General features: G+C 42.5%; 1 protein-coding gene across 1 annotated transcript in view; it reads left to right on the forward strand.

Moving 5' to 3' along the window:
• The window catches only part of gmds (GDP-mannose 4,6-dehydratase), a 165,747-nt gene that overhangs the window by 60,827 nt on the left and 84,301 nt on the right, over positions 1-20,619 (forward strand). The window contains exon 7 of the mRNA XM_030433532.1: positions 3,925-4,052. Within this exon, the coding sequence (XP_030289392.1) occupies positions 3,925-4,052 (128 nt within the window). The remainder of the gene's footprint in view (positions 1-3,924; positions 4,053-20,619) is intronic.

Genomic DNA, 20,619 nt, shown 5'->3' on the forward strand with positions numbered 1-20,619 from the left:
CTTTATTACTGATTGGGTGTACTGTGCTACACTGTATCCCTCTGCCACCTTTTTAAGAGCCTGTTGGCTCGGCAGAGTTTTGACAACCTGTGTTTAACCTGCAAACTTGAGTTTCCCTTGGATGTTGGAACAAATGAAACCACTGCCTGCCAAATTACTGTGTTACCAATCTGGGCTCTTGTTACTCTACCTCGCCCCACCAAGTCCCAGTCCAATATGGAGAGCTGGAACTAATACAAAATGTAATTCTCAGGATCTCTTGATTGTTTTTTGGTTAAGGTTTTAATCTAGAAATGCAAAAAGTCAAAAATTTGAATTGTTCAACACAAAGTTTCAGAACTCAAGGTCACATTACAAAATTGAATGTTTGTCTGACCAAAAATTGAAACTCCCCAAATTGCCGCTGGACATTATCGCCTTGAAAAAAATAATCAGTATATTCTTCAGACTACACGAATCAGGGCAAATAGCTCGATATTTGCACTTTTCCTCAAAAGCACTTCATGAATGTATATTATAGGGATAATAATTGGTGTTTACGCCAGATATTGATACAGTGAGATTTCTAAACAGTCATCATTAGTAATGTGTATATAATGACTCAGTGGGAAAAGACAAGAATTAGAACAAGTACTGTGCCAAGAAGAGTCTTTCATCAGCTCTGTTTTGAGGTGTCTGACTCTGCTCTTCACCTGGCCACAGTTCAGCTGATGTTTAAACTGCTCTCATTCAGCTCGTTCTCATCAACACCCAGACAAACCAAAGACCAAAAAAAAAATAAGTGACCACTCTGCCGAGCTACCTCTTACGAGATACTGAAAAATCCCCTTGACGCCCCTTAAACGAGCCATTCCTATCTGAAGATTTCCTTTGAAAGTTGTACAGTACAGTACAACTGTTAGACTTAAAAATTTGGAAAAGGACAGTCAGACAAGCTGCAGAGGTTAGATGAAAATCTTGACTTTAAATTCCTAACAAACGGTCAAGATCTAAAAGCTATGGCTTTATTTTACTTCCTATGATGCCGCTTAATAGCATCTTGTCATTAAACCCCCATCAAAAACCCATGTCTTTAAAACTTAAATCCAGGCTCTCCGTTAAAAAGTTAAATGAAGTCACAAAGTTTTTTTCTCAGGCAAGTTCCTCCTGATCCACAGAAAATATACATCTGTCTCGGACTTAGCAGTATTCCTCATTACTAGTTGACTGATGATGTGTAAAATCTGTGGAGTTCCCCCTTTAAAATTTGAAATGTTTAGTATTTAGTTCTGTCCACTGACTAATTGCCTAATCGTTTGAGCACATGTGAAAGGTGTGTGTTTGTGTGTGTGTAGTTGTGTGGTGAATAACCCACACCCTGTGATGAGCCTGTCAAGCTGATATGGATGAGAGCAAGCTGACAGTCACGGATGTGTCAGTGGCAGATGAATAGTTGCTTAACATTTGACTAGAGTTAGCAGGAGAGGTTGTACCTGCCAGAACAGACGACCTGCCAGGATGGAGAATGGCCCCGGGCCCGATGAGACGATCATGCAAAGTCAGGACAGGTTTGACATTGGAGGGGGTTTCCATCGACTATTTATCCACGCTCTGTGGACACGTGCTATGTCCTAATGAATTAAGTGAATAACATTGATACACAGATTTATTAACGGAAGATGGATTCTGAGATTAGAGTTTGTAGATGTTTGTGTAAAGGAGCAAAGGAGCAGTTCACCACAGAATCACACATGCATATATGGCCCCTTTTCTTGAAGTGGTAATTAACCATCTAAAATGCCTGCCTTCTTTTGAAAATAGTATAGTACCAAATGGCACTGGGCTTGTGGTGCTCACATTGGTAAACAGACACATTTGGAAAGAAAATCATGACCTGGTTACTTAAAATAATCCACAGAGCTTGTTGTGAGCAGTTTTATGTAGGAACTATTTTCTTTCCATTTCACGGCACATGGAGACATGTGTAAGAGGCTAGCTAAAGAAGCTAAGTAAGCACGCTAACATTATAACTCAGTAGAGGAGGACGCCATTATTGTTTACGTCCCGCGCTGTCACGAGCACAAACCTCTCATCCATGAGTAGATGCACACAGGAAATATAGGTATAGGTTTTGAACTGTCCCTTTAAACAAAAAATCTAGTCTAATCTTAATATCTGTCTATTGTTCAGAATTCTGTAGATCAGTGTTATTCATGCATCTATTAACACATAGCATGTGTCTACAGAGTTTGGCAATTCTCATCAAAACAATTTGCATGGATAAATAAATAAAAACATATAAATTTTTTTTGTTTTGGTGTGAACTGTACCTTTTTAAGATGGCACTTGTGGTTTAGTAGCACAGAGAATGACTGCACAGAGCCTCATTTCAACTATTAAATTCCTGCTCAATGTGGCGACAAAGCAGCGTTGACTCGGGGGCCATGTGACCCGCTACCAACACACAACATGCTGTATTTTCTCAAATAAGCGTGCCTAACCTTCTCTGGTCTGTTTTTGCTCAGCCTGCCCAGGGCTGTCGCCTTCCTATGAAATAATTACTACAAATTTGGTGCATTCGCATGATTGGGTTCATGGGATTTTCCTGTGTCTAAATGGAGGCTCTGCTCCATGTCAGGCCAACAGTGATACAGTGTCGAGACAGAGCGGCTGCATTATGGCCAGGACGGGCGCGGAGCTAAAAGGCAACATTCATCTCAGACATGATGAGTTTAAAAAACAGCATGTAGGAGCTCTTAAGAGGTCTCAAAGAGGTTCACGCAAGGTTGTGGGAGATTTATGTACAGTGGAGATGTTGTGTTGGCTAAAAATAGCCAAGTCTTTGAAGCATGCTTCAAGCTTTCCTTTGAAATGATATTTTTCACATATCTCCATGTATCTGCCATTTTGGCTTTTGAACATAAGACAGAAGAGCATAGCCAGAACTAACCCCCTCAAACTCTAATAAGCTGTTTCTACTGAGATGATTGCATTATTAGACATGACACCCTAATATTTAGTGTTGATTTCCATCAGTATAATGCTGTGTTTGGGTTGGAGGTATGGTGCTTTTATTCGCAGGCACTCTGTGGCATCTTTCCCCCCGCAGCAGGAACAGAGAACATGACACCGGCCCTCCGTGTCCCGCCAAAACACCCAAAAACTTCTCTAACCCTGCTAGTGGCACAAAAATAGTCATTAGAAGCTCATTTGTTTTCCCGCAGATAATGTCGCCACGTGTGCCGGCTCAGAGTGAGGAGCACCGCTGAGCGATCTGGCAGGCAAATCTGCTGTCGATTGTGGTGACTCTGGACTGGACAATGCACAGACAGAGCCAGGGTGGTCCTGTTTGGTTGTCATTTTCTTTTCTTCATTTTTCTGTGGAACTTCCATGTTACTTGGGTTTTTTTTCTTTTGGCGTTAACAGCCTGATGCTATGATATTTGTCTTGGCATCCAGCCCAGCTCTGACACTGAAACAGTGAATTAGAGAGGAAAATGAGAGAGAAGGAATCTAAAAGCTGTAATGTGAGGTAGTAACAAACTGATTTGACTGAGGGTGGCTTTTTGCTTTGGCTAAAAAGGACTTGGAGCAGCAGAGGAGGTTTGGAAGTGTGTGTGTGTGTGTGTGTGTGTGTGTGTGTGTGTGTGTGTGTGTGTGTGTGTGTGTGTGTGTGTGTGTGTGTGTGTGTGTGTGTGCGTGCGTGCGCGTGGAGGGGGGTGAGTTGGGGGTGGAGTGTTATGGAGAAAGTTGGTAGGGACCTCCAAACTCTATGTTCAGCGAGGAGGCCTCGATTTCATTTATCTGCTCTTTGTTTCTCTGTTTCTCACTATTTGTGTTTGTATGTGTTGGACCTAGCTAAACCTGTGTAATATTTATATCCCGCATAAATTGTAATTGAATTCAGAAGATGCCAACAACATGTTTTAAATGTATGTGTTTTAGGTGAAAACTTTGTGACGCGTAAGATCACCCGTTCTGTGGCAAAGATTCACCTTGGCCAGCTGGAGAGCTTCAGCCTGGGCAACCTGGACTCCAAGAGGGACTGGGGCCACGCCAAAGACTACGTGGAGGTAAAACACACAGCACCATAACCGCACACAAGCCCGGAGAAATAGACACAAACTGTACGCGCACTGCTTCAGAGTTGAACAGGGTTCAGATGTGCACATAGCATTAAACAGGGCATGTTTTCCCAGATCATTTGAGGCCGCAATATGCGATCTGCATGAAGCCTCCTATGATTCTCTGCCAAAAGAGAAACAGAGATAGAGAAAGAGAGGAGAGAGAGAGGGCCGCATGCTGTGAGGCCACAGACTGCACTCTGGTTTCCCACAATTCACCCATGTCCCAGATCCCTTCAGGCCCCCATTGCCATTCCCCGAACGCCCGCAGAAGAAAGAGAGATATTAAGGGAACGCTGTGTCCTGGGGACGATGACAGAAATATGGTGTTTGTCTTAACGTAATGGTGCCAGCAGCAAGCAGAGAAAGGAGTGGAGAGATAAAACGAACAGTGGGGTTGTCACATCCAGGAGCAGCTCAGTCTTTCTGAACGTGTGTTTTTCCCTTTGTACATGTGTGTAAGGAAGCGCACATTCCTGTGTGTGATGGGTTAAGGCTGGAACACGTGTGTGGGGCTGTCGAGATGAAAGACTCGACGGGTAGCCATGTCTGACAGTAGATCCCTCGCTGCGGACCGTGTTGTTATTAGGAGGTGATGGTGGCAGAGGTGGTGGGGGGCGCTCTTTGAGATGGGAGTGGGGTTGAGGAGGTTATGGCGGGGAACCTCAGTGGAACTGCAGATCACAGTGTGGGGTCACTGCGTCAGAGCAGCGGCTCACGCTGTTAAGGCGAGGCGCGGAGCCGGCAATGGCGTCAGTGGAGCATCAGTCATTGCCTGATACGGGAAAAACTTTTGATCAGTCATATCCGATGCATAACCTCAATTAATCATTTTTGCCACTGAGTTTGGGACGTCTGACGTGAATTCAGATCGGTAAAATGGAATCACAAATACTTTGAATCTGTTTGAGGGATGGCATTTGCTCCTGAGTAATATGGTCTGGGCCCATACCAGGTTTGAATAGAGTGAAAAGACATGCAAAAAATCTGCACTGCATTCAACTTTTGTATTAATGTAATAAATTAAGCGTTGAACTTTTGTGCACAACTGTTTAACTTTACCTTGTGAATAAACAGAAACAAGGATAAAAAACTGTTGGTAAATAAAAAATCTAAAAAATAATGTTCCGAACAGGAACACTGAACTCAAGACACATTTGATCAGGGAGCTCAAAATGGATTTGTTGCATCAATTAGCTGAACTGAGGTGAAACAGCTTAGCTGCTTGGTGCCTCCTTGCAACATCAACCGAGGCACATGGGAACTGTAGTATTTACTGAAATTTTGTTGACTAAACCAAGAGAAAAACTGAATTTCTTATCAAGTAAATATATCTCTCTATAAAAGCACGGAATCTCTGTCTGTCTGTATGTGTGTGTGTGTGTTTCTGTCAAATATCTCTGCGGATCAGGATCGCACTGACCTGAGACTTTCAACATGGCTGCTGCGTGGTTCAGTGGTGTGCATCTAAGCATTTGCTTGGACTGCAATGATACCGTGAATAAATAATTTCATAAATGCTTTACAAATTCCGCCAAGCATTGTCCACCGGAGCCACCACAGTCACGTGCGCACCAGAGCCAATCACTGCACACCGTGGCCACGTGTGCACCAGAGCTAATCACTGCAGAGCTCAAGCCCACGACATACCTGAAGAAACAAGCGGATTTATACCTGCAGCGGCGCGAGCTGGACCGGGATTTTGCTGGCGGTTCGGTCCCACTCTGTTCTGTTCTGTGCATCTAAACTGACTGTTGTGGATTAATGAGATTAAACGAGTCCGGACCAAGTCTGTTCGGATCTGAGGAGATCCGGAGACGCGCGGACAACAAAGTGGAATCGGAATCTGTGGATGTTCGTGTGTAGCTAGCCGCTAGCTAGCAGCTAGCTGCTAGCCGCTAGCTACACAGCCCACATCCCAAGGCGACGGACTGGACGCATCAGCACGTCCCAAACCGGACTTAGGGTAAATAATGTCCACCACTTTTTCCCGAACATTGCGAGCACAGGCAGACCTGAGCATTGCCTGCATTTAAATGTAAATAGTTACATATAACTTAGTACATTTTTTAAATTTATATTTGCTTTATAAGTAAAAAAATAAATAAATACATGGTTTGTTAAACATATTTGTGGTTTTCACAGTAAAAAAATCTAACTTTTTCTACTCGGATTTTATGTTTTTTTGTGATTTTAGGTCCATTGTGTTAATACAGTATGTCAAAATAAAAAAAAATAACTGTACAGTCACACATGTGAGGTTGTGCTGAAAATAATGACACCAAGTAAATAGCTTTTAAGTTGAAATATAATGGCAAAATCAAAAATAGTCAAAAACAGCCAATTATACCCTGGAATATCGGATTTCACAAAAACCTAAATATCCTTGACGTCCCACCTTCAAACACAGCCTCATTTGGCCATCCATGAAAAAGCTTAACCTTAACCTCCCACTTTTTTATAGGAATATATTTTTCTTACGGGCACTGCACTAGTTTCTACTAATGGCCCTAACATGACCATGTGTGCGATTAAATTATTCAGGTAAATTTATGCTATTTTGAGAAATATTTATGCTGTCTTTACTAGGGGTGGTGAAAAAAATCGATTATTGATTAATCGCGATTATAATATTGACGATTATGATTCGATTATTAAATTTCCAAAAATCGATTTACATTTTTTTTTACATTTTTTTTTTTTTAAATAGTAATACAAACTGGAGTCCTCCTCTTACTGGCTTCCGCTACATGGTCCACAGTCTGGAGCCAAGATATGTTATTCCATCCCGGAGCTTTTTCACACTTAAATCGATTCCAAATCTATACAAGGAGACAAACCTTTCCGTGCAAGTGTCCCTCAACTCTGCTCACAGGGTAGCAATAACCTGCGATGCCTGGACATCCAGAGCTACAGTCTCATATGTGACCGTTACAGCTCATTATGTCAGCAGTTAATGGAAGCTATTGTCCTACGTACTTTAGACGAAAGCTATGGATGATAGCCACACAAGCGCAAATATGTGTGAGTTTCTCAAAGCAATGGCAGACGAGTGGGGAATAGAGAAATACGCCCTGGTTCTCGTCACCAACAATGCTTCTAACATGTGTCCGGCTGCTGAGCTTGGCAGCTTTCTTTTAACAGTGAAACACTACATTTAAAACAAATTAAAAAATAATAATTTTGATATTACTGTTACACTATACAATATTGAAGGTGCTGTGAGGTGTTACTCAAAAGAGAAGTAAAATAATTCAGCAGCTGACTGATGTTAAATGGAAGATCAATAATCGTTAATAATTGAAAATCGAATCGATAATCGTTAATAATCGAAAATCGATTTGTAAGCGAATCGAGACTTCAATAATCGGAATCGAATCGAATCGAATCGGGAAATTGGGCCGATTAACCGCCCCTAGTCTTTACACAAAATGTAAGGCATGCATTTACAGTGAGGAAAAACAACTTCCGGACACCTGGAATTACTATGTGAAACAACAAGACTGCTTCTGATCCTTGTTGCTGGGTCACATTCAGGAGGTTTTTTCATCCTGTTATGTTAGTCTGACTGACCAGTTGTGTAGTTATGTGTTGTACGTGCTGGATTTGTGTGTATGTGCACTCGCCTGTCCAGTGCACCCTGCCTTGAGACGCTCCAGGTTTCCTGTGGGAATGGCCGACATTCCATTTCTGGTGAATCAGGCACCTCCTCACCGTGCGTCTCCAGTTTCGGAAAGGCGGATTTCGGGAAGCCAAACAGAAGCCCGAGGTGCTGAGGGGAATTGATGTGGAGGAGGAGGAAGGGGGAGAAGATGAAGGCAGGAGGGAAACAGACGTGTGTTTGTGGGACGTTTGTACGTTATGCATAAATGAACCATCTCTTCTGCTGGAAGTCCACCCCGCCCTGCAGACCATCAAAGGCCGCGACTGTCACCACGACCCCCTCTCTCTGTCTCACTTTAAAACATATCCATCCAGCCGGTGTCAGCGCCATGTTGCCATGGCAAAGCCAAACAACTGGCAATTTGTAAACAGAACCATGTGTGTCTGCTTTGGGCTGACAACTGCTTTTCCTCCCTCCGTGTCTCCCTCTACTCACCCCACCCTGGACAGGGAAATTGCTTGTAATTGGCTGTGGATGGATTGCGGGTGGCAGGAGGGGCGTGCTGTGTGTCTGCTCTAACGACGTCTGAAGGCGTGTGGCTGGCTGGGCATCGTCTCAGCTGGGTATCGAGTGTCTGTCCCAGGCAAGCAGACAGACCTGGAGCTACCCCGTAACTCTCAATGGAGGCCTTTATTATTTTTATGGTATCATGAAATAGATGCCGGGAGCTGAACGTTTAAAATCGACAGATAAAATGATTTAAATCCCCCTGATCTCATTTTCCTCAAAGAAGTTTAGCTGTGGACTTTTTTAATGTTGTGATGGCGTTTGAAACATTTATCCATCCCCTTTTTTTGAGTGCGGTTTTCTGGGATTTGGCAACACAGAAAAAATTTCTGAATCTGAGCGCGCCAAAGAGAAAAGGAAACTGCTCGCTGAAGACTCTATCTGAGCAGATAAAGATGTAGGATTCTGCCATCTTTACCCTCCTCCCTACCTCCCTCCTTCCTTGTGCCCCCACCCTGAGTTGGCCCATGGTGGGTACAGCTGTTTGGAGCCCCCACTACACCTCCTCCCCTTCTGGCTGCAGAGAGCCATTTCCTGTGCAGAGAAGAGGACTGGCTGGGAAAGAGCAGGAGCAGAAGTCGGCCGGTGGTTTTGGCCCTTTCTCTCCCCTCGGGCTCCATCCTGCCTCACGTTCCTTCTGTCTTTTTGTCTGTTTCCCCTCCCGCCTCTTAACCTTTTACTCTGTGGTGTTTTGTACTCCTGAAAAGCTGCGTCACTAGACCAGTGACTCCCTCCTGTCCGGCTCTCGTTACCACCCAGTTACCAGATCTTTCCCTCTGACATCTAATAAGCGGCTCTTATTTTTCCTCTGACTAGAGCTAGCATTGAGAAGCAGAAACTGTTGCCAGATGAGGTGTGGCTGACCCGCTGACATGCCGTCCCGACAACCCCCTCCTCCCCGCTCTTGTCATGTTCATATATTTATTTTCAAAATATAATTACCTGTGAAATTATGGCCCATGGAAGGTGTTTCCCTGCAGTCCTCAGGTGTGTGTGTGCGCACGCGTGTGTGCGTGTGTGTGTGTGTGTGTGTGTTTGGGTGCCCCTGTGTGGCAGTAGCTGTCTGATTCCTGGCATTGTGTGGAGGCAGCGAGGTGACAGGACAGCCCTGATGGTGTCATTTTTCACCTCTTTTATTTTTCTTATCCTTTTTTTTGTCTGCTGCAGCTGCCTCTCTGTGCAGTAATGGTTACAGATGAGGCTAATTAGCCAATCACAGCACAGATCAGGGCCAATCACAGATGATTGATGAGAGCCCAGGGCCATTCATCACATGTTTTTGGCCTAGGAGGAGACAGCAGGGGCAGGCTTGGGAACTGGGTACAGTAAGCCTGACATTTATGTCTACATTTTGAACTCTTTGCTGAGGCGTTTATCCACAGCAGCTCAGCACAGAAAAAGGCCTCATTATCTTTCTTGATAATGGAGTTGAGGAGGTGAGGCTGTGGATGGAGACTGAATGTTGGACTGTGGAGATCTGACATAAGATTAGATGTTGCCTTTAACTGATCTAAAAGCCTGCGCGACAGTTAAGTGATACAACATTTTTAACATATTTCTCCGCCTTAACCACATTTTCATATCCCCTCACTATTTTCATACCTGTAAGTGTCTGAAGATCTTCTAAAGGCATCCTGTGACATGGCATTGCATTATCTGTGTCAAGGAGTGTATAATGTATGTATATACCTTTACTCTGTGGCATAGATAAGTGTGTGTGTGTGTGTGTGTGTCTGTGTGTGTTACATGCGTGCCTGGATCTTTACAGCAGTGATTCAGGCAGCTGATAAATACCTCTGCCCGCTCTGTAAGGTTTTAATAAACACAGCTGGAGCGGTAAAGAGCTAAAATAGGAGCTAATAGGGCAGAGAGTAGAGGGAGAGTTGGGTTTCATCACCAGAACCTCCTGACTACAGCTCTCCACCCCCCAACACTACCACAATGGCACAGTTGTAGTGTGTGTGTGTGTGTGTGCGCGCAGGGGGACTGTAGATCATTTAGTGAGAGAATGTGGCAGAAGCTACCGTCATGTTGACATGGCATCCCACACATGTAGGATGAGTACGACAGCAGCTGTGAGTTTGCTTTTGTGTGTGTTTTTGTTTTTGTTTGTGTGTGTGTGTGCGCGTGTGTACTGTGTGTGTGTGTGTGTGTGTGCACTTGTGTGGCTTGTGTGCGAGTACAGTTTTTGTGGGATCATTTGCAGGTGAAATTCGACCCATGGTCTTCGCAGCAGCTCAGTAAACTGGGCTTTGCCCTCCTGTGGCTCAGAGCAATAAAACCTCCCTGAACGTCCTGCAAACTGAAGCGTGAACACACACACACACAAAAGTGGTCGCATTTCACCAACGTGTGTGTTTACAGAGCATAATGACTGAACATAACAAATACATGTTCTGCCTTGCTTAGGACCGATAAGAGATATCTGATCTCAGGTCTGAAGAGTCTAATTGGCTCATAAAACCTCAAAAATTCATATTTGCTTGTGTTTTAGGGATTCAAAATTAAAATAATTAATTGCTCTGAGCTCTGTGTGATAAAATCCTTAAGGTGCAAAACCTTTACATCAAAATAACTTTTTTTGACTTAAAGTCAAAAGAAAAATTAAAAGAAAAGCAAAACAAGCTGTGATTAAATGTTAGATGCAATCGAAAGCAAAAGACTTAAAATATATATTAAAGTAAATATCTATATAGTCTTTTATTAAAAGTTGTGTTTTTGTATTTATTTTGTATGTAAAGACAAATTTCAGGTGTCAAGCAAGTTTTTCTTGATAAAGCTTTAAACTCTGATAGTGTATTGTAGAGGTTTGTTTTTATTTTTAGTTTCATTAAATCGATGGTCACATTTTTGTCATTTTTCATTTGTCTGATACGAGCAAGTTTCTCTTGATTGGAGAGTATTTTACTTGATTTTAGAATGATTTTTTTTACAAAAGCAGTCCATGCAAATACATTTTGTCTCACTGCACCTCAGTTTTCAGCTACAGATCCAAAGAAATTCAGAAACCTTTTTTTTTTAACTGGATGATCTAATATTTTAATAATAACTGGATAGACAGTTTTTGTTTTGTTAAGTAGGTGATTAAGTGGATCATCCTTTTTAAAAAAAAAAAATCCTTTTCTACAATTAGAAAGTAAACAAATTAAATGTTAGCAATGAACACGCGTGATTTTGACACATGGTCTTTGACACATTGGTGCAAAGTGGATAGAAGAGAGTTTCACATGGATAAATACACAGGAAAGAGGCACAGGAGGTCAGATATTACATAAGATTAATGAATTAGGTGAGAGACTTAAAAATACATCTCCAGGGAGGCACTCTTGCCCAAATCCTAAATCATTAAACATGTCTTGAATGAGTATTTACTGTGGCAGCAGACCAGAGGGACAGAGAGAGGGGGTTCAGGGGGAGTCACGCAGCAGCGATACCGAGGATATTCACAGTCCAGATGATTAAGAACTGAGGTAAGATGGAGAAAGATTGTGTAAAAGTGACTCCCTCTCGCTGCTCCAACAACAGAAGATGAGATAAGTGACCGATCCATTGCAGGAGAGAGTCCAGGGTTTTTTTTTTATGGGTCCAAAAACAGAAACAGAGACCTGACCCAGGAGGTGTCCTCATTTCTGGGGTGAGATTCAGATGTTTTCAGGGAACGACTTTCTTTTTTTCCCCAGTTCGCGTTCCGTTAATTCCCCTCTTAACCCTCGGTTTTGTTCCTACTCAGTATTTGGCAGTACAGTTCATGGTGCAGAACTGGATCGAAACGGCGACTGGCTGAATTATAGCTGGTTAAGAGAATAACAGAATGGTTACCGGAGGCTGGAAGTCCCTCTGTGTTTCTACAAATAATATTGATTTTACTTTGTTCATGCTGAAAATATGGTGAATTTGTAACCCCAAAACTTTGTTTTTGATTTGATTACTGCAGTCAGAACGTATCAATTATTTGTCCCAGTCTCCTTCAGCACCACAGATTGTGCCATGTCCTGTGAAGGCCGAAAGATATCATGTGATTAGTTCTTATTTTATGTCATTTTTCTGCTCAACCTGTTGTTTACAGTATTTAGTACATACTCAAGTTATTTGTACTTTGATGATTATCATTGAGCTTGAATGATGCCCCTATCTGAAGAGGGTTAGGAACCAAACAGCTGCAGTTTTATGTAAAGAGAAAAAAAATAGACACAAAGCACCAGAATACACAAGTGTGAGACTCTTTTCAGATGTTCAAAAGTTCATTTTTTAGGTTTTAAAGGTGTGTCTTTGTACAGCTGATTTTTGCACAATGAGATGAAGGTTGGAATGCATTCATGTTACATATACATAGAATATATTTACAGATATAGAAAGTATAAAATATCATATAAAAAAAAAAATTAAAAAAGCCTGTATACAGTTACTTACATACATAATTAAACATATATAAACCCAGGAAACAGTAATGTAGTGCATTTTGTTGATTTGCTTTTTACGTAGCTTTCTGTTTCTTTTTAATTATAATGGTTTTGTATATGTACGTCATTTTCTGATTGGAGAGGGTCTTTTGTTCATCCTCATCCATACTAATCTTGCTGTATGTTGCTTCCTAGTCCATTTCCGTATGTTTTAAGAGAAAGAATCATCACCATTAAACATTTATGTTTAAATGATACCAGCAAAGGGAAGATGACTTTTATAATGAGCTCTCACGTCACTGTTACCTGTCAAAGCATTGTTTGAATTTGAATTCTAACATTTGAGATGCTCTCCCTCATCACAACTCGCAAACTCCACCCTTCTGGTGTGCACGGAAAAGAATATTTGACACAAGATTGTGCATTTGCTTTTTCATACACACTCAAGTCAAATTTCTCTTCAAGTTCAGAGTGAACTTTCGATCTCAAATTTGAGCCAACGTCAGTTCCTTGAAGTTCTCTCAAAAAACGGAAATTTAAACATGTACAATGTTGTGACCACTGGGGGAACTCCATGTGGTGGGACTGAATTGAAAGCTCAAGAACAGCTACTAAATTGACCATGTGGTGAGATTGTTTTGTTAAATCCTTCTTACCTACAAGATGTGTTTTTGTAATCATCTTGAATTGTGTCCTTAACTTGTTTTCATTTATCTGTTTGTGGCCAATCTCATTGTCCAGTGTTTGTCATCTCTTGGGCTAACGATCCCTCAAGAATGAAGCTACTAGTGCTCATTATCCCCTCATGCAGAAATAGGCAGTGAAGATTATTAGATTTGACACGAATAATGACTTTTTTTCCTCTTTCAAGGCTGTTACACTCAATAAAACATTGGAAGTCAAGAGCCTACATAAATACTGCACCAAAATCATCCTACTCCTCCAGTTTAAGAACCACTTTTGGAACTTGTAACACAAATTTATGTCAGATTTAATAAGGTTTTATTGCAGTATTGATTGTGAGTGCAAATCATTTTTAAATTATTGGAACCAAAGATTCATAGTAAATTTATAGTAGGCATACAAATGACTTTTTCTGCCTGGAGGAGTCGAAAACACCCAAGTGGTTCTTGTCTTTGCCTTTTCAGTACAAACTGGAGATGGTCGGTCCAGCTGGACAGATCCGACAGCTCTGGTATGAAGATTGTCTGTCTCTAGCTCTTTCCTTAAAGGAGAGAAGAAAAGTTGAAAATCTTTCATGTTGGAAAGAGCTCTACTTTGCAGTTTGAGCCTCCCAATGTATTTTTATAGCCTGAATATGAGAAATATATCTTAATAGTAGTGCAAACAAGAGAAGTGATCAAACCACTGAGCTTTAATGGTTCTCCAAAATATTCAGGATTTTTCCCAAGTTAGCTGTGTGTGTGTGTGTGTGTGTGTGTGTGTGTGTGTGTGTGTGTGTGTGTGTGTGTGTGTGTGTGTGTGTGTGTGGTGGTGGTGGTGCGTGGTGTGTGTGTGTGTGTGTGTGTGTGTGTGCGCATGCGTGTGTGTGTTGCAGCAGCTGGCTGTCTCTCTCAGAGTGACAGGCCTAAGCTCTCCCCCGCTGGGTTGAGGATGAAAGCAGATGCTCTACTTCTTCTTCTCCCCGATCTGTTTTTCTCTCTTTTCTACTCACCGTGTTGTGTAACCAGAATCCTCAGCTTTCATATGAAGCCTGCAGGATAGTTTGCACCCCGGAGTCCTGTGGAAAGCAAAGACACAGAGACAGGCTGACAGTCAGCGAGACAACCGGACGTATAGGAAGACAGTGTCAACGCAGAGATATGTGGAAATATGTGCAAAGATGGACATTGTTCATGAAAGCAAAGTCCGCCACAATACAGCAAACAGTTTCAATAACAGTTTTCGGTATTTGAGTTTCCTGTAGTTGGAGATCAAACTGTATTTTCAATGCAATATTCAATGCAGTGATTGTGCTATACTTTTCTCAAAATGAATGATTTATTCCTCTGTAAACATGCTACACTGACTTCACTGCACTGTGTTTATGTATGTAGCCCATATGAGTCTTGATTTTAAACTGGAAACAAAGGACAAGGTCTATTTTTTTAGTGCAGCTTCTGTGCTGTTCTGCAGTTCAGTGCTGTATTTGACAGGTTCGGTTAGTGACTAGTGTGTGTGTGTGCTGAAATACCCCCCCCCCCCCCCCCCAACACACACACACACACACACACACACACAGAGCTACAGAGAGCCATACCTCCCACCTGGACGGACGGAGGGAGGAGGGCATGAGAGAGAGGGTGGAGGAGCAGGGGAGATGGATGGGCTCATGTCTCCAGAGGGGGAAGGTAGGTGGTGGGAAGGCTCAGTACCCTGCTGAGGGTTTAACAGGTCGGGGCAGGAGGGAGAGTGTCAGCTGGGGGGGTGATGAGTAGGGGTGAGAATTTGAGGTAAGGGGAAACCAGGGACCTCCCAAAATATTTGTGAAGTATCAAAGCGCCAGCAACCTCTGCACTGTTTAGAATCGGTTTGTTAATTGATTATAGACCAATTTTATTACTCTGATACCAGGGTACTGTAAACCTAACTCCCTCATGGCTACATGAATAGCCAGTTAGCTGTTGCGTTAACCATTGTATATTTCAGATAGCAACTGCAACAAAATGTTTAATTATAAACAAATGATTACTACCCACAGTGCAACTCGAATGCAGATGTTCAGTCAGAGATGTGTGTGGCTTTGAGGTCTGGTTTGCTCACTTCTTTCTGACTTCACATACAATTGATTAGACAATAGATTGTGGTCTTGACTTAAGTAACATCTCTTTATTAGTCTTTACTTGAGTCAATCATGTTAGGATTTTGAAATACTTGTGGTTATATAGAAAACTTCACAAAAATGATCTAAGTTTCTATGAAACCTTTTTTTTTTTTTAAATATAAGTTGTCTACAAAATGTCATTTAAGATACAACATCAAAATTCTCAAATTAATCAATAAAACACATTGAATTACCTTGTCGTTAAGAAACTGCTATACCTGCTTAGTCTCAGAGGAATAGTCTGAAATTGTCAAGATTATGATTTCATCAGGAACTATCTGGTCAAAGAACACCTAAACAAGACTTCTCGCCAGAAAATTGATGCCAGCTTTTTGGCACTTTTAAGGGCTCAGACCAATTTCACTTTGAACCAAAACAGTATTGATTCAAAATCCAGCCTTCATGATGCCAACTAAGCTTTATTGCAGGGAGTTGAGTTGCACAGAACAGAAAAGGAGCGCAGCAGTAGGTAGTGAGTCCACAGCTGGCCTGTGAAGCTGAGACACTCCCTGATTGGGAAGCACAAGTGTGAGAGGCACCCTAATGCAATAATCCCTCCTCTCGGGCCTTTCTGTGTGTGTGTGTGTGTGTGTGTGTGTGTGTGTGTGTGTGTGTGTGTTTGTGTGTGTGTTGTGTGTGGGTGTGTGTGTGTGTGTGTGTGTGTGTGTGTGTGTGTGTGTGTCATGAGTCTTGTCATGCGGAAGAAGTCTCATGTAGTGACATTTTAGGGAGTATCTGTGTGATTCAGGGAGTGAAGTGAAGCCCTCAGTGGTCTCTCAGACAGGACTGATGGAGCAGAGGGATGTTTTGAGAGATCCGGGCTGGAGGTCATCTTGTTTTAATTGTCTGAGGAGTCTGGCCGACTCTTTGGGACTGGAATGTGTGTGACCTCCTCTCTTGCTCCTTCACACTCCCTCACTCGCTCTCTGTGTCTCTCGCGCCGTCAGACGGTCGAGCGGCTCGTGGGAAGATTCTCGGTCCAGACTGCAGAGCGTCGAAATCGAGCCAAATATCACAAGAGCTCAGTCCCAGTCTCAGCTCTTTACACTCTCTCACCGCTCTTCCCCCCTCCCCTTTCTCTCCCTCGATTACATTTTTGTCTGACTGACTGACCTCTTTGATACTCAGCTTTCTGTGCACATACTGCGTGCATGTGTGTGTGTGCTTACATGGGAACATTAATATAACTCGGCCTATATGAATAAATGGCTCCCATTGTGCACATGTGAAAATTATTTGATTGTATGTGCTTGTGTGTTTGTGTGATATATCATTGTTACTTTAACATAAGCTGTTGTACTCCCTTGGCTTGTTTCCTTTTTGAGTGTTCCTCTCTTTCCCCTACATAAGGTCATCTGTGGTCAGTTTTACCATAGAAATCGAAAAAATGAAAGGTTCATTTTACAGTGTTGCATTGTTTCTTTAATGTGGGCCAAGTGTGCACAAGCAAACAACAATGGTAACACAAGCATCGTTTACTGGAATATATTTAGTAGATGAGACTCTCTCAGCCATTAAACCAGTTATGTGTAAAGCAGTATACTACTCTCCAATGTGGACAGAAATCTGAACTGTAGGTCAGCAAACCATATAGCTTGTGGTTTTTGTTCTCCTAAACATCTTTCAGGCATTTGTACAGGCACTTTCTCCATCAGGTTAGCCAAAACACTTTGTAATTCTCCCATTACAGCCACAAAACCTGCGCATAGCTGGCAAAAATTCAATAAAATACATTTGAAAACACTCAGAAATCCACCTAAAACACAAAATATCTGGATCTGATTATTGTCAGACTGACAGAAGTGGCATTTTGGATGAACATGTACAACATGTAAAGCAACCTAATCACCACAGTACATTTTGAAAATATAAGTTTCAATTTTATCTTGGGACAACGCTGTGCTTACAGTATGTTCTGGTAAGGTTGAAGCTCGAAAACCATTTTGCAAAGATTAGGAAAAGATGGCATTCAGGCTTTAAGTCGCTGTTTGGTTGCCACAACCATGACTGGAGATTGTTGATTATCCAGTGGTTACACGCTCCCTAATGTTGAATAGCAGTCTAATGGGAGCGTATCAGTGGTTTGCAGAAGTGTTCAGTGCTGACATTTTGCACTGGTGACTGAGCTGTGTAAAGCATTGAAATGACTAAATATGGAGTGTTAAACTCAACCACCCTGTAAAAAATGACTGCAGGTAATTTAACTATAAACTATATCATACAGAATATTTTCATTTGTGTACTGAATGACAACATTTTAACATTTACAGTTAATGTATTGTTTGAATTATAAGTCAATTTACTCATACTTTCCTGGATTTTGTCAAGCACTTGATAATGCTGCTATTGCTACTTAAAACTGTAAATCATTGTGATTATATTAGTTGCACAGTATTTTTAAAAAAGTAATTAAATGCAGATTGTTTTGACAGTTTTTTTTCCCACGGAAAGAAATATTAACATCTTGATGAAGTCATGTCTACAAGCACCCCGATGAAGAATGAATTCCACTTGTGTGTGAATAAAGTAACTCTTCATTGAAAAGAATAGTAGTGAGCTACAGCAGGCGTTAATAAAGTCAATTTGGTTCCTTTTAGATCTCCCTACTTATGCTTCCTCATTTAACAGCCTGATTGTGCCTTTGTTTAGCTGAACACAACTCCAGGTAAAGAGAGGGAGTAATTCAGATCCAGGCAGCATTTTTCCCACCAGGCCCGCTGAGAACTGAGAGCTGCCTCTAGTCTATTGAGCGTGGCAGAGACAGCATCCCAACCCGTCCACTTCAAACACGACTGATGGCTTTAAAGGAATGGAAACATTTGTCGGGTCACATCACTGAAAGCCTGTCTTCCCTCATCCTACAATGCCAAATGGCTTCCTCATGTTGTCTGTTTTTTATTAGACTTATGGTAGATCCACGTTCGCACAGGCTTATGATATTAAACTGGGCGTACGTCCCTGTGTGGTACACAAGCTCATACACACATTTTTACACTAGCAAACACGCTGCTGAGCACAAACACACATGTTTGCAATATGCCAAGGGGGCAATTTGAGGAACAAGGTCACGGTACTAAACGGAACGTTGTACTGTTAATATTCAGACACACACACATATGCTGTGTATAAATGACTGCAGACTTCATATGAAATAACAGAGTGTGTGTGTGTGTGTGTGCACCCGGGCAGCGAGATTGGAGACCCGTGCATAATTGGTGAGGAAATGCTGTGCCGAGGTGTTGGTCTGATGGATGAGGAGAGAGCCGACATGGCGTTCAGAACCTCTCTCTCCACCACAATGAGGCTTTCACTCGACACTGCTCATATTGAACTCTATCCTTGTTAAAACAGCCGCGATGGAGAGCCATGTATTTGCTTTTAGAAGGTGGGACTTTCTTAGGGAGTGCCAGGGATCTCTTTTTTAATTAAGTGGCCCCAGCAGTGTGTGTGTGTGTGTGTGTGTGTGTGTGTGTGTGTGTGTGTGTGTGTGTGTGTGTGTATATAACCTGAGGGAAGCCCTGTCTGTGACCTGCAGTGATAGCGGTGGTTTGTTTTCATTCTAAACCTGCCCCACAGTTACTGGTTTTGCACCTTATTTGACCTCAGCTTGACCCGGCCGTCACCTCCTGCTGACCCTCTGCTCGATGCCAGGCTCCGTCTTCTTTTTTCTTTTCCCTCAGTGACACCTTTCTGTTTGCCTTTTCCCTTTTTCTTTTTCCCCGTCACATCCTTTCCTTCCACTTTCCCTTCCCTCTCTCCTGGCTCTCCCCCACTCTCGACGTCTCTCTTTGGCCCACCTCAATATCCCCTCGTCAGTTTCCCGTCACATGTGCACTTAGCCGTCGTGCACATGTACATGCGTGCACACACACTCACTCAATCAAAGTGAATGATTGCACATTTGTCTTGACAGTTGCTATAAAAAGAGCCGCCCACTAAACACTGCAGTCCTCTCATTATGTCATTACCGACCCACAGCAGGCAGGCAGCTCTCTGACTTCTGTCTCCGTCTTTCTCTCTCTCTTTCTCTCGCTGTTTTCATTTATCCGTCTGTTTAGACAGCAGGGAAGAACGAGAGAAAAGAAACCGAATGAGAGAAAAGAAAAAAGATGTGGGTGGCGCACTGGAGTGAGAGGTGGGGACATGCGCCGTGGCGAAGGGGAATCCCTGGCTCTCCGTTGTGGATCCGAGGCTTCATGGCTCCAGGGGGCAGGCCAGCTGAAGTGTTTGTTTATGTCTGTGGGCCAGAGGGGAGATTCAGTGGCCATGTTCAGCAGCTACATGAAAGGCTCTGGACGCTCTAATGAGACGTAATTACTGTGCGTGTGTGTTTACGAGATTGCGAGGGAGCGAGGAGGCAAGAGAATGAATAAGCACGTTTCAAGCTCCCTGTGTTTACTCCCCGTCTTCACAAATCTTACGTTTTTCACGGCGCAATAGCTTTGCCTCGTTGCCCTCCAAACCAGCGCAACCTCAAAGTATAGACCTCGCAGATTGGTGACTGTCACGGCCTGTCATGCTTGTTTTATTCCTCGAGATGTTGAGCTGCAGACTGGTGTGACATGCTGCGAGGTGGGTAACGCAGTCTCTAATGTGCCGGCCACGTGGCTGGGAGGATTCAAAAATACACCAGATACAAATTTAGAAATTCAGAACAAAATAGGCGCCACTGTGAGAAAGGTGTGTGATTATCTACCAAAGAGGCTGACTAAGATAAGCCACCATGCATTTCCCTGCATTTGACCTGTGACTAGTGCTCATTTACCCCAAGGCAGCTTTTTTGAGTTGAGTTTTTTCCACCTCATATGCTGTGTTGAACTCGGAAATCACATACAAATCAGATAAAAGAACTGCATGATTGCTTTATTTAACATGTTTCTTCATTATGAAGAGATTCCTTCATTAGACTATATTGGCAGTTGTAGTTTATTCTTCTGAGCTTGTGATGGTACAGGTGCAAACACTAGACTGTGTGTCCAAGCGGACTCCATATTCTCCAGAGAGAAAAATACAGATTTGCTTCAAAATCAATTTTACATCAGAAATATGTCACCTAATGCAAGTATGCAGTTTCTTTATGTGTATTGAAAGCTTTGTTTTTGCCACATGAAGACCAAAGAA

Source organism: Sparus aurata, chromosome 11 (assembly GCF_900880675.1).
Source record: "Sparus aurata chromosome 11, fSpaAur1.1, whole genome shotgun sequence".
NCBI classification, from domain to species: domain Eukaryota; kingdom Metazoa; phylum Chordata; class Actinopteri; order Spariformes; family Sparidae; genus Sparus; species Sparus aurata.